Source organism: Cherax quadricarinatus, chromosome 24, assembly GCF_038502225.1.
Source record: "Cherax quadricarinatus isolate ZL_2023a chromosome 24, ASM3850222v1, whole genome shotgun sequence".
Classification (NCBI taxonomy): domain Eukaryota; kingdom Metazoa; phylum Arthropoda; class Malacostraca; order Decapoda; family Parastacidae; genus Cherax; species Cherax quadricarinatus.
The window spans coordinates 19,854,590-19,868,726 of NC_091315.1; the positions used below are offsets into that span (position 1 = coordinate 19,854,590).

The 14,137-nt window shown below is 38.6% G+C and overlaps 1 protein-coding gene and 1 long non-coding RNA gene across 4 annotated transcripts in view; one reads left to right on the top strand and one right to left on the bottom strand.

Annotated features, from left to right (window-relative positions):
* Positions 1 to 9,230: 9,230 nt before the first annotated feature.
* The window catches only part of LOC128690854 (uncharacterized), a 32,476-nt gene continuing 27,569 nt past the window's right edge, over positions 9,231 to 14,137 (top strand). The window contains exon 1 of one of the 2 annotated variants that reach the window (XR_011392376.1): positions 9,231 to 9,410. This is a non-coding gene — a long non-coding RNA (uncharacterized lncRNA). The remainder of the gene's footprint in view (positions 9,411 to 14,137) is intronic. The other variant, XR_011392375.1, reaches the window with a different exon arrangement.
* Positions 10,025 to 14,137, bottom strand: part of LOC128690853 (organic cation transporter protein) — a 49,733-nt gene continuing 45,620 nt past the window's right edge. Inside the window, exons 8-9 of one of the 2 annotated variants that reach the window (XM_053779608.2) lie at positions 11,134 to 11,167; positions 10,565 to 10,664 (exon numbers count right to left, since the gene is read on the bottom strand). In XM_053779608.2, the coding sequence (XP_053635583.2) occupies positions 11,156 to 11,167 (12 nt within the window). In that variant the 3' untranslated portion in view covers positions 10,565 to 10,664; positions 11,134 to 11,155. Of the gene's footprint in view, positions 10,665 to 11,133; positions 11,168 to 14,137 lie in introns of both variants that reach the window. The other variant, XM_070088228.1, reaches the window with a different exon arrangement.

Here is a 14,137-nt window from a genome sequence, read left to right on the forward strand (position 1 = left end):
ATTATCTTCTTACTGTTTAGAAGGGGAATCCCCTTCCATTAGGACTTGAGGTAGCAAGTCCTTTTCCGGGGTTACTTCCCTTCTTCTTTTAATGCCACTAGGACCAGCTTGAGAGTCACTGGACCTCTGTCGCACAACAAATCTGTCCATAGAGCTCTGTACCTCCCGTTCCTTTACGATTTGTCTAAAATGGGCCACAACATTGTCATTGAAATAGTCACCAGCACGGCTTGCAACAGCTGTGTCAGGGTGATTTTCATCCATAAAGGTTTGCAGTTCAACCCACTGTGCACACATTTCCTTAATTTTTGAAGTAGGCACAATGGATTCCACAACTGGCATAGGCTTCTCAGGGTTAGCCCCAAACCCTTCAAAATCTTTCTTAATTTCCATACTAATTCTCACCCTTTTTACCACAGGGTTGGCACTAGAAGCTTTCTTGGGGCCCATGGACACTTATTTTCCAGAAACAGCACCGAAAACACTGTAATAATACGAAATATTCCGATTGTATGCTTGGATGTTACCGCGGAGGCTGGCTGGTAAACAATGCCACCGGCGGAACATGTGAGCGCGTCTCGGAAGAAAATCGGTAAGCGGGTTTTTAAGCGGTATGTGAGGCAAAATTTTTGCAATTAAAGTAAGCGGTATGCGAAATAATCGCTATGTGATGCCATCGTTATGCGGGGGTCCACTGTACTTGCTGATTTTTTTTTTATTTATTCATTCTCCATTTTTTCTCTGTGTTGAACATTCTTGTGTTAATTCTTTTTATTTAGCCAGTGTCTAATTGGTCTTATCTCCACAGACAATAGTGCCATTATTTTGTTGAAGCAAGACAATTATTTTCCAATTTTTGTCACTCCAAGCTTCATTGCAAGAAAATTCTCATAGTATTGTGCATATATTGATGTGTTTTGTTGCTGCATCAGTGTGAGTGTTAACCTTTCTTTGTTTTGCATTTTTGCCTTTATTATTTTTAATATTTCATTGAATTCACTCTTAGTGCAATTTTTGCCTTCTTTTTAAAGTAAATCATTCTTTTGCTTGTTCAGTAAGTGTTTGCTTAAGCTGCAATTAAGTGTTCTATCAGTTCATTCTTTGATAAATTTTTTTTATTGTTTTTGTAAACTGCATTTTGTGTGTAATTTTTTTATTATTGCAATATTGACTCCTTTTGCAATAATTCTTGTGTAAACATTGTGCTGCCATTAAATTTTTTCTTTCAGAAATTTTTATGTAGTGTTGTGCTGTGCAGTACTTTTGATTAGAAATTGTTATTTGCAATACTGCTACAGTTTATTTCAGTGCAATATTCTGTGATTTCAGTTTCACATTCCTTGTTCTGTCATTTTATTTTTTTTGGATAGAATTGCTTTCCCAGTTTGTTTTAATTTTGCACAAGATTTATTGATTCCATTTTATCATTTTTGTTTGATTTACCATTTATTGTTGAATTTCTTTGTTGAATTGAGAGTAAAGAAAACTCACTGTGCCATTAATTCAATTTAAAGTAAATTTGAGTAAATTTGATTTGAGTAAAGTACAATTTCTCTTGATTTTCAAAGTGTTGCTTATCCAGTTGAGTAATTTTTTTTATTTTCATGCGAGTTTTCCTTGCTTACAGTGTGACTTGTCAATTTTCCTTTACTTATGCAGAATAGTTAAGTATATTCTTCCCATTTAAGTCTACTGTGTTGTGTGTTCCCCAGTTATATTTTCTTTTATTTCTCTAAACTCTTGTTTCACATTTTGCAAGCATGTCTCAAGTCTTTTCGAGCGATGCCTCAGCACACTCGGCTAGTCCAAGCAATAATGTGTCAGTCGAAAATTCAAGTAATTCCTTATCAAACAATAGACTTCCAGCGGGCATGCGTGAGCATGTCTGATAGGAGTGAATGAAGACAAATGGTTTTTAATACTTGATGTGCTGTTGGAGTGTGAGCAAAGTAACATTTATGAAGGGATTCAGGGAAACCGGCAGGCCGGACTTGAGTCCTGGAGATGGGAAGTACAGTGCCTGCACTCTGAAGGAGGGGTGTTAATGTTGCAGTTTAAAAACTGTAGTGTAAAGCACCCTTCTGGCAAGACAGTGATGGAGTGAATGATGGTGAAAGTTTTTCTTTTTCGGGCCACCCTGCCTTGGTGGGAATCGGCCAGTGTGTTAATAAGGAGTAGTAAGTAGTGCAGCCAGCAACCTGATGAAAATGATGACAGAGATCAATACAGCTAAGTAAGATGCAAAATTTACTGAGTGTTCGAACTGTGGAGAAAACAAGGAAAAGGACCCTACTTAGTGGTCATATAATAAGGCACAAAAATCTATCCTACTATAAAAGCATGTGTGAGAAGAAAGAAGAGCCTTCACAAAAGTGTATATTAAACACTCCAAACATTTCCATGCTGACCAGAAATGACAACTATAATTTAAGGTAATATAAAGTGTAGTAAACTCTATTAGATAGAATATTAACCCGTAAATGGTCCAAACGTATATATACGTTCACTACCCCAGTGCCTCAAATATTTTGAAAAATAAAAAAATCCTTTTTTTCATGAAAATAAAGAGCATATTTTTCTAAGTGTTAAAGGATAAAAAAAAATTAGGGTCAGTACTTACAGAGATATGAGGCCGAGAAGTTGGCACTGGATGCTCACGTGACAGCAACATGGAGTCCTGCCACTTGCAGAAGACTTGCCAATATACCTTTTTTTTTCTATTTTCATATTATTTTAGATAATTTTTATGTTCTGATAATTGCAATTTATAGTAGTTCTTGTCATTTTATAACCAATCTTTGTTCTGACTCTAGTACATATTAGGTACTGAAATTGTACTCACATTGTCACAAACACACTGACAGGTGGATATTTACACCTGCCTTGGTCATTTACTATTGTCTTGGAATATATACAAAGTATTTATAGATCCTAGCAATGTTTTGGATATGTGGAAGTATATAAAAAGGAGGGAGGGAGGAGAGGGAGGAGAGGGAGGGGAGGGAGGGGAGGGAGGGGAGGGAGGGGAGGGGAGGGAGGGGAGGGAGGGGAGGGAGGGGAGGGAGGGGAGGGAGGGGAGGGAGGGGAGGGAAGGGAGGGAGGGAGGGAGAATGAATGAAGTGGAAGATAGGTATTAATAAAGGGGATATTAATAAGGTCTTGAGGATATCTCTCCAAGAGAGAACCCACAGTAATGGATTTAAATTGGATAAGTTTAGATTTAGAAGGGACATAGGAAAGTATTGGTTTGGAAATAGGGTAGTTGATGAGTGGAACAGTCTACCTAGTTGGGTTATTGAGGCTGGGACTTTGGGTAGTTTCAAATTTAGGTTGGATAAGTACACGAGTGGGAGGGGTTGGATTTGAGTTGGACTTGCACATCAGAGCTTATTTCTTGGGTAGCATTGAAAATTGGGTTGGGCAAATGTTTTGTTAGTGGGATGAATTGTAAAGGACCTGCCAAGTATGGGCCAACAGGCCTGCTGCAGTGTTCCTCCTTTCTTATGTTCTTATGCTTTTTTTTCGTAGGACATTCCACATTCATCTTGTCGGTATTGTATACCATTCTTGTACAACCTGTCAGACACTGCAACATCATGGAATCTTGATTCTGAGGACATGTACATAACCTTCACGACTACGACAACTACTACTACAACTAACCCATCTCTTTGGGTAGGACCTACTTCCACTGGGGAATCCCGCCTACCAGTGACTATGCCCTCGTCTGCTACCCGTCCCATTTCCACCTGACGTTACTATATAAGCGTCAGGCGCCTTGCTTCTGCTTCAGAATCTCCACGACTATGGTGCTCTTCGCACCTACTGCTAGGTTGAGGGACTGATTACCTCATCTTCTGTACATAGTTCTCCTGTCTCCAAGTTATGTCCTGGAATTTATATTGATAAAGCCACTGGATGACGAAACGTCTACAATAGATACCCAGATGTTGCACATGTGTCTCAATTTCATCATTCCACTTAGCTCTGGAAGCTGCCTTGTTGCAAACCTTTGCACCTTCTCTAATTTCTTGACGTGCTTGACCAGGTGGGGGTTTCAAACTGGTGCTGTATACTCCAGTATGGGTTTGACGTACACAATGCACAGTGTGTGTGTGTGTGTGTGTGTGTGTGTGTGTACTCACCTAGTTAAGGTTGCAGTGGTCGAGTCCAAGCTCCTGGCCCCACCTCTTCAGTGGTCGCTACTAGGTCTCTCTCCCTGAACCGTGAGCTTTATCATACCTCTGCTTAAAGCTATGTATGAATCCTGTCTCCACTACATCGCTTCCGAAACTATTCCACTTCCTGACTACTCTGTGGCTGAAGAAATACTTCCTAACATCCCTGTGATTCATCTGAGTGAATCACAGTGGTGACCTGTACTTCCCAGTGGTGACCTGTACTTAACTCAGAGGTGACCTGTACTTAACTCAGTGGTGACCTGTACTTAACTCAGTGGTGACCTGTACTTAACTCTGTGAAGAAGTGTCTTGTGCGCTCCCGTGGACTGAACCAAGATGCCCTCCATCGAGCAACTTTACCAGCAGCTTAAGGAAGAATTGAGGGCAGCGAAGATGGAGATACGGCGATTGACCGAGGAGAACAAGAGGATTCGTAGTAGTCCTCCTGTTTCGAGTCCTCAGGTCAAGAAGGGATCGTGGTCAGTGGCTGGACAGCAGGGGACGACGAAGTTGACGATCAAGAAGACGAATGGAAAGCCAGAAACGATGAAGAAGAAAGAGACTGCTGTAGAAACTCTTGTGGAAACCTCCGACACATTCTCGGTGCTACCCGACGAATGTGAGTCGACTACTGGGATCGTCACGATGAACAAGGAAGGTAAGAATATTGTAGTTGTTGGTGATAGCCAGGTTAGATACATGGATAGGGCATTCTTCTTGAAGGACAGGAGTAGGAGACAGAGGGTTTGCTTTCCTGGGGCTGGGATGGAGGACATTGTTAGCCGGCTTGACAACATCATGAACGGTAATGGGATTAATCCTATTATTTGCCTCAGTGCTGGAGGCAATGATGTAGGCAAGCGTAGAAGTGAGGATTTAGCTAGAAAGTTCAGGACAGCTATAGACATAATTAGGAAGAAGGGGGGGGCACCCTGTTATATGTGGCATTTTGCCAAGAAGAGGTGTTGGTAATGAATGGTTGTCCAGAGCAATTGGTATTAATTGTTGGCTGGATGAACACTGTAAGGATAATGCAGTACCATTCATTGACAACTAGGACAACTTCTATGGCCGAAATGACATGTATGCCAGGGATGGGGTTCACTTATCCAGGGAAGGTGTGGGTTTTCTTGCTAACTCAGTTGAGGGGGTTGTTAGGACTTTAAACTAGGATTAGTTAGAGGTACGGGTTTAAAAATGATAAATAATGAGTATGGATATATTGACTTATGCTCTGATATTAAGAATCTTAATAGTAATTGTCATGGAGTAACTCTGGGTAATGATAATTTCAGAAATTGTGTAAAAACAAAGATGAATAGGAATAATGTGCAGAAGAAAAAACATATGATGGTATTTTATGCTAACAGTCGAAGTGCAAGAAATAAAATTAATGAACTACGTTTGGTAGCATGTGCTGGGAACTTTGATATCATTGCATTAACTGAAATGTGGTATGATTTAAAGAGTCGGTATATGACTGCTGAGTGTAATATTCAGGGATTTAAGTTGTTCAATGTGGATAGATCTAATGGGAAGGGGGAAGGAGTTGCATTATATGTTCGAGAAAATATTAATTGTTGCATAAAAACAGGTATAAAAATAGATGGAGCAGTAACAGAATCTGTTTGGGTAGAGTTCGTAGAGGGTCAAGAAAAACTAATTCTAGGTGTAATATACCGACCTCCAGGCTTGGATCATGATAGAGGGAGACTTCTTTGGGACGAAATTGTTAGGGCTTCTAGACACAATAACATAGTCATAGTAGGGGACTTCAACTTTAGTCAAATTGACTGGAATTCTTTGACAGGTAATCTAGAGTCCAGTGACTTTATGGAAACAGTTCAGGACTGTTTTCTGAAGCAGAGCGTAACAGAGCCTATCAGGGGTAATAATTTGCTAGACCTAGTCTTGTCAAATAAGGAAACACTCGTGAATAATCTGGAGATCACTGAAGAGCTTGGCGCAAGTGATCACAAATCCATCACTTTTAGCATTAACTGGGAATGCAAGAATAATGATAATACAGTAAAAATCCCTGATTTTCGTTCTGCCGATTATAATGGACTTAGGGAACACCTGTCTAATCTTGATTGGGGTTATCTAGCTAATGATTTTATTGACGTTGATCATACTTATGATTATGAAGGGATCTGCTTTTATGATTGTTTTCTTAATAATGTACACCGTGCCCAGAGTATATACATTCCCCAGAGAGATATTAGGTCTAATAATAATGATCCCAAATGGGTTAACAGGAGGCTAAAGCATCTATTAGGGGAGAAAAGGGGAATTTATAGGCACATCAGAAGAGGAGAGGTTAACCTTACTGACCAATATATTCAGCTTAAGAGAGAAGTAAAAAAGGGGATTAGAAAGGCTAAACGTGACTATGAAATTAAAGTTGCTAATGAATCAAAGACTAATCCAAAGGGGTTCTTTCAAGTGTATAGGACGAAAGTGAAGGAAAAAGTAGGACCTCTGAAAATTGGGAATGGACAGCTGACGGATAATGAACTGGAAATGTGTTCCTTATTTAATGACTATTTTTTGTCAGTTTTTACACAGGAAGATGTAAATGAGATTCCAGTAATTAACAATTATTTAGTTCCTGATGAATTTAAGTTAACTAATATTACTGTCATGAGGGACATGGTTATTAAACAGATAGACAAACTGAAGCAAAATAAGTCCCCAGGACCCGATGAGCTGTTTTCCAGGGTACTTAAGGAATGCAAGATGGAGCTTAGTCAGCCATTAACGAGTGTATTCAATGCGTCCATCCTTACCGGTGTTGTGCCAGAGTTGTGGAAGATGGCTAATGTGGTTCCTATATTCAAATCAGGGGATAAGTCCACTCCTTCAAATTACCGTCCAATAAGCCTGACATCTATAGTGGGCAAGTTATTAGAATCAATTATAGCTGACATTATCAGAAGTCACCTTGAAGAGCATAACTTGATAAATGAATCTCAGCATGGATTCACGAGAGGTCGTTCCTGCCTGACAAACTTACTGACATTCTTCAATAGAACATTTGAGGCAGTTGACAGTGATAAGGAATATGATATTGTTTATTTGGATTTTAGTAAAGCCTTCGATAGAGTACCTCACAAGAGACTCTTAAGAAAAGTGGCAGCTCATGGTATAGGAGGTAAAGTTCTAGCATGGATTGAGGCATGGCTTACCAATAGAAAGCAGAGAGTTACCATTAATGGAGTGAAATCTGAATGGGGATTAGTCACTAGTGGCGTTCCACAAGGATCAGTTTTAGGCCCTCTCTTGTTCATAATTTACATTGTTGTTAGGTAAGACACATATGCAACAGTTAGGTATCTTTATTTTGAAACGTTTCGCCTACACAGTAGGCTTCTTCAGTCGAGTACAGAAAAGTTGATAGAAGCAGAAGATACTTGAAGATGATGTAATCACTCCATCACCCTTAAAGTTTTGAGGTGGTCAGTCCCTCAGTCTGGAGAAGAGCATTGTTCCATGGAATGAAACAATTGTTTCATTCCATGGAATTGAAACAATTGTTTCATTCCATGGAACAATGCTCTTCTCCAGACTGAGGGACTGACTACCTCAAAACTTTAAGGGTGATGGACTGATTACATCGTCTTCAAGTATCTTCTGCTTCTATCAACTTTTCTGTACTCGACTGAAGAAGCCTACTGTGTAGGCGAAACGTTTCGAAATAAAGATACCTAACTGTTGCATATGTGTCTTACCTAACAGCCTGTCGGTATTTTATACCATTTTAATGTTAAATTAATGACCTTGATGAAGGGATTACGAGTGACATGAGTAAGTTTGCTGATGATACAAAGATAGGCCGTATAATTCACTCTGAGGAGGATATCAATGAACTCCAGGACGATTTGGACAAATTAATGTCTTGGTCTGAAAAATGGCAGGTGAAGTTCAATGTGGATAAGTGTAAGGTACTTGCCCTTGGTAATGAAAATAACCCTCGAAGCTATAATCTAGGTGAAGTAGAGCTTGATCATACAGAATGTGAAAAAGACTTGGGAGTCATGGTAAGCAGAAATCTAAAGCCAAGACAGCAGTGCCTTAGTGTGCGCAACAAGGCCAACAGATTACTTGGATTTATCTCAAGAAGTATAAGTAACAGAAGTCCAAAAGTTATTTTACAGCTCTATACATCACTAGTGAGGCCTCATTTAGATTATGCTGCTCAGTTTTTGTCCCCTTACTACAGGATGGACATAGACTCATTAGAGAACATACAGAGAAGAAGGACTAAAATGATTTACTGTGTAAGGAACCTCCCGTATGAAGATAGACTTAAAGCCTTAAATCTCCACTCTCTGGAGAGGCGTAGAATGAGGGGAGATATCATTGAAGTGTATAAGTGGATGACAGGCATAAACAAGGGAGATATTAATAAAGTACTGTTAATAAAGTACTGAGGGTGTCAAACCAGGTAAGAACCAGAAATAATGGATATAAGTTGGATAAATTTAGATTTAGAAAGGACATAGGTAAGTACTGGTTTTCTAACAGAGTTGTAGATGCGTGGAACAGTCTTCCCAGTGGGGTGATAGAGGCTAGGACCTTGGGTAGCTTTAAGAAGAGACTGGACAAATATATGAGTGGGAGGGGCTGGGTTTGATTGGTGTCATGGGGTACGGGAGTTATTTCTTGGGTAGCTCTAGGTAGAGGTCGTTTTGATAAGGACCTGCCTCATATGGGCCAGTAGGCCTTCTGCAGTGTTCCTACATTCTTATGTTCTAATGTTCTTATAGAGTTATCAGAGCTTATTTCTTGGGTAGCATTGAAAATCAGGTTGGGCAAATGTTTTGTTAGTGGGATGTATTGTAAAGGACCTGCCTAGTATGGGCCAACAGGCCTGCTGCAGTGTTCCTCCTTTCTTATGTTCTTATATAATAATAATACATAATAATAAGTTGCCTTGAAGCATGAAAAACAAAGTCCACCCCTGACAGTGACGTGATAAGAGATAACATCTGATAAGACCTGACGTTTGATGAGCATACTCGAGGGTGCAGTTATAACACTTGATAAGAAAAGATTAGAGGTGACTTTTGATGAGCATGGCATTGCTTTGTTTTCGCTGGTACACAAACATGTCTGTCTAACTGTCTGTGTATCAAGTTCCCTGTCTATCTGTCTATCCATCTACCTCTCTATCTCAGAGAGAGCCACAAGACTGGGTCATCACCTTCACTCACATCTTCAAGCAGAGTATAGCACTTTGTCTGGATTTTTTGGGTTATCCTAGATAATTTACACTACGTATACCTGTATTTATGTGTACCTGTGAGACAAAGACAGACAAAGACAGACAGACAGACAGACAGCCAGACAGCCAGACAGCCAGACAGCCAGACAGCCAGACAGCCAGACAGCCAGACAGCCAGCCAGCCAGCCAGCCAGCCAGCCAGCCAGCCAGCCAGCCAGCCAGCCAGCTACACAGAATTGTTTCTGTAAAGTAAAAGGACACAAGTGCAACTAATGTGACATTTATTGTGGCAACGTTTCGCTCTCCAGGATCTTTATCAAGCCATTACATAATGGCTTGATAAAGATCCTGGAGAGCGAAACGTTGCCACAATAAATGTCACATTAGTTGCACTTGTGTCCTTTTACTTTACATATTGTCGGTAATTCTACCAACTTTATTACAGAATTGTTTCTCTTTACTTAGGGCAAAGCTTTTAAGACATTCTGAAAGGGTGTTGCACAAATGTTGCACATGGGTTATTATCGAGATTTTTTGATATTTCATCGACCACTTATGGCCACATCCACCTCAAAGGCACTAAATCCAGGGTCAAAATCCCTTTCCTCTTAAAATGGGAGAGTTAATACTATATGAAATCAGTGAATCCCAGGTGTTTGCTGTGTTGTTTGCTCTAGCTGGTGCTCATTTGAACTGGTACTCCCACAAGGTACTAAGTGGTCCCAGATTTTTTTAATACCATGCACACTGAGTGTTAGGACCCATTCTATGCTGACAAGGCATCTCCGGCCAATCATGCCAAATTTGAAGGCAGGAAAAATAAAACGTATATATACATTTGGGGCACTAGCGGTAAAAACATATATATACGTTTGGATCGTTTACGGGTTAAAAAGCAATTGTTTGTCAAATCCGGAGGTGTCTGGAACAGTCCTAATTTTCTGGTATATTTTTTACCTTGTTTTTTTAAGGCACTACATTTGAGGAATGTATCCTATGTGTTATAAAGTTTACTGCATTGCTATGGAAGCTGAAAACTCAAATGTTAAGAATTCATATTAGTAAATTTACAATAACCAGCAAATTTTACCAAACATATATAAACAAGAACTGATATAAATCAGATCTTACCATATGAAAAACATGGAGAACATTCTGCAACACAAGAGAGGAGTTTTCAAGATGTCCAGCAGTGTGACCACTTTAATAGTTTTTACACCAGGTAGATCATTAGCTTCAATCCCATTATTGTCATTCTGTTGGAAAAAATTTCAAGTAATACTCATGTTACCCTAGGAAGCAAAGTTTAAAATATCAATTTTGAAATTTCAAGAAACATTACTACTATATACACTACCCAATAAAAAATCCACACAAACGCCCATAAACAAACTAAACAACCCATGACTCAAAAAAAAAAAATCTTCTTGAGATCAGCTTATAAGAAACATGATAATGAAAAGAGTAGCCTAGGTTTTCTCTCACAAGAATAATTAGAGTATCCAATGAAAACTGCTCCATTACTGTATTTTAACAGATTTAACTTGGAAAATCTTCTCCCAAATTCTAGAGTAAAAAAAAAAATAAATTCAACCTAAAAATAAACCCTCCCTCTCAACTATTGATAATGTGAATAAACTTAATTTCTTCTCTACATTAGGAACTAGTCTTGCAAACAGCATCCCAGAGGCCCATAACATTAGTAGCTATCTGATCGATACTTACCATAACTCATTCTTCTCGTCTCCTACCACAACCTCTGAAATAGCATCAGTCATTTTATGTATCACAAAAAAAAATCAGCTGTGGAAGCACAGAAGAAATACCCACCATTATCTACAAGAAAGCTGCATTTTTTTTTTACGGTAGTCTCCTACCAAGGTAGGGTGACCCAAAGAGGAAACATATTTATTACTGTTCATTCACTTGCTGTTTTATCATTAATGTGGTGACATCAAAATTCAGATTACCCCCAACTGCAACATGCCCAAACATCCTTCAGAGTGCATGAATCACCCTTCCCACCTACAGGACAAAAGTCTGGCTAATTAGTCTTCCTGTTTTGTTTGATGTTACCTTGCTCACAATCCAGCATGTCCATTAAAAAAAATCTGTACTTGTCTTCATTTACTCCTATCTAACATGCTCACACGAGCCTTTTTTATTTTTTATTCTTAAGATCCTAAAACTCAGTCTGCTTTACCTCCTCCCTTTAGTCATTCCTGGGATGACCTCTACCCCTCCTACCTCTCACCACAGAGCTATACACCCTCTTCATCATCTTATCCCTCTTCATCCTCTATAAATGCCCAAACCACCTCAGTAACCCCTCCTTCGAGTTTTATTTCCATCTCTCTCAACGCTTTCAACAAATCACTTGAAAAACACACCATTCCAGACTGTCTCAAAAGAGCCAAGATAACACCCATCTACAAAAGTGATCAAACCAACATTAATAATTACAGACCAATATTTAATCTAACATTACTATCAAAAAAATTTGCAAAAGTGATCTATAAGCAGCTGTACTCATACTTAGCCAAAGATAATGTACTTACCTCTTGCCAGAAAAGTACTGATGCAATCATAAAAAGTTGTGATACAGTTAACACAGCCTTTGAAAGAACTGAGTATCCTATTAGACTTTTTATTAATGTTCAAGAATTCTGATATGGTTGACCAATATATTTCTCTTCACAAACTACTACTATGAACTCACTACATAAACCTACCAAATATTAATGTCAAATATTTACTACTGTTCACTCCACATCTTTAAAACACTACAATGAAAATGGTGTGCTGACTTAAGACACTTCCAGGAAACAAATACTTCTTTGATATTTGTGTTCACATAAACCTCTGGAAAAATTTGATGCAAATAAATAAAAGGGGCCAAAAATGTAGAATTACTTGCCAGATTATTTGTTTTTTAATTTATGAAGACAAAAACTAAAAAAAAAAAATAAATAAAAATGTGCTTAAAGAATTTCTCTGAAACAATTTCTAATGGAACTTCTTTTGGTTAATTAAAGTTCTTACAGGCAGCCTGCTGCCCTTAACAAACAATGAATGAATTTCACATAAATCTCTTTTTTTTTTTTAACACACTGGCCGTCTCCCACTGAGGTAGGGTAACCCGAAAAAGAAACACTTTCACCATCATTCACATTATCAATGTCTTGCCAGAAGTGTGCAGATATGACAGTTCCAATGTTCCTCCAAACAGAAAATATCCCAAACTAGTTAATAACCAGTTTTAAAAGCATGATTTAAGACTAGGTAGTAGGTTGATAGACAGCAACCGCCCTGGAAGGTACTACCATCCTGCCAAGCGAGTGTAAAATGGAAGCCTGTAATTGTTTTACATGATGGTAGGATTGTTGGTGTCTTTTTTTCTGTCTCATAAACACACATGATTGCAGGTACGTCTTGCTACTTCTACTTACACTTAGGTCACACTACACATGCATGTACAAGCATATATATACACACTCTCCTCTGGGTTTTCTTCTATTTTCTTACTAGTTCTTGTTCTCGTTTATTTCCTCATATCTCCATGGGGAAGTGGAACAGAATTCTTCCTCCGTAAGCCATGCGTGTTGTAGGAGGTGACTAACATGCCAGGAGCAAGGGGCTAGTAACCTCTTCTCCTGTATACATTACTAAAGTTAAAAAGAGAAAATTTTGTTATTCTTTTTGAGCCACCCTGCTTCGGTGGGATACAGCCAGTTTGTTGAAAGGTGAAGAAGAAGCTTTAAGAAGAATACAGATACGATGTTCTTTTCGAGTAAGTGAAGTACCGAGCTAGAAGTAGTTGATGAAGTTTAAGCCTATCAGTTAGCTGCACACCCAATATTAATTTAACAATTCATTTGTATGTTAACATCAAGAATACTTTAATCTTTTAAACAGAGATTAAGGTAAATGTACCTCTCATTTCCAAACAACATGAATATATTTTGTTTCAGGGTACTCCCATGAATATACTGTATTTTTTTTCAGGAGACTCTCATGAACATACAGTAGGGCCCCACTTATATGGCAGGTTAGATTCCAGGCTACTGCTGGAAAGCGAACATTGCTGGAAAGTAGAACGCTATTTTTTTCCCACTTATAAATGCAAATAAATGCCAGATAACAAGTTTACACTAACATATATTAAGTTAGCAATAGAACTAGGCACTAAAAACAATAAAAAGTAAAATACACACACAGTACAATCAGTACTTACCTTATCTTAATGTAGGATGAGAGGTGAGTAGTATTTATTGTAAGAAGTCAGGTGTGGGAGATACGGTAGCCAGCCAGGTCAGGCCAGGCCAGGCCACCCCACCCACACGTTATATACTACGACATTTAAATATCATAGCTGGATTAATGAAAATGTTTATATTAATGTAATACAGTAGACCCTTGGTTTTCATGACTAATCTGTTCCAGAGAGTCTGCCGAAAGCCAAAATTCACGAAAACCAAAACCATTTTCCCCATAAGAAATAATGTAAATCCAATTAATCTGCTCCAGATAACCAAAAGTATTAACAAATCATTTTTTTAGAGATTAAATATAGATTTACATACAGAAAAGAATGACAAATCAATATAAAGCAATAATAACATCACACTTACCTTTATTGAAGACTTGTTGGTGTATGGAAGATGGGAGGAGGGGAGGAGGAGGAGAAATTACTATTGTTTGGAAGGAGAATCCCCTTCCATAAAGACTT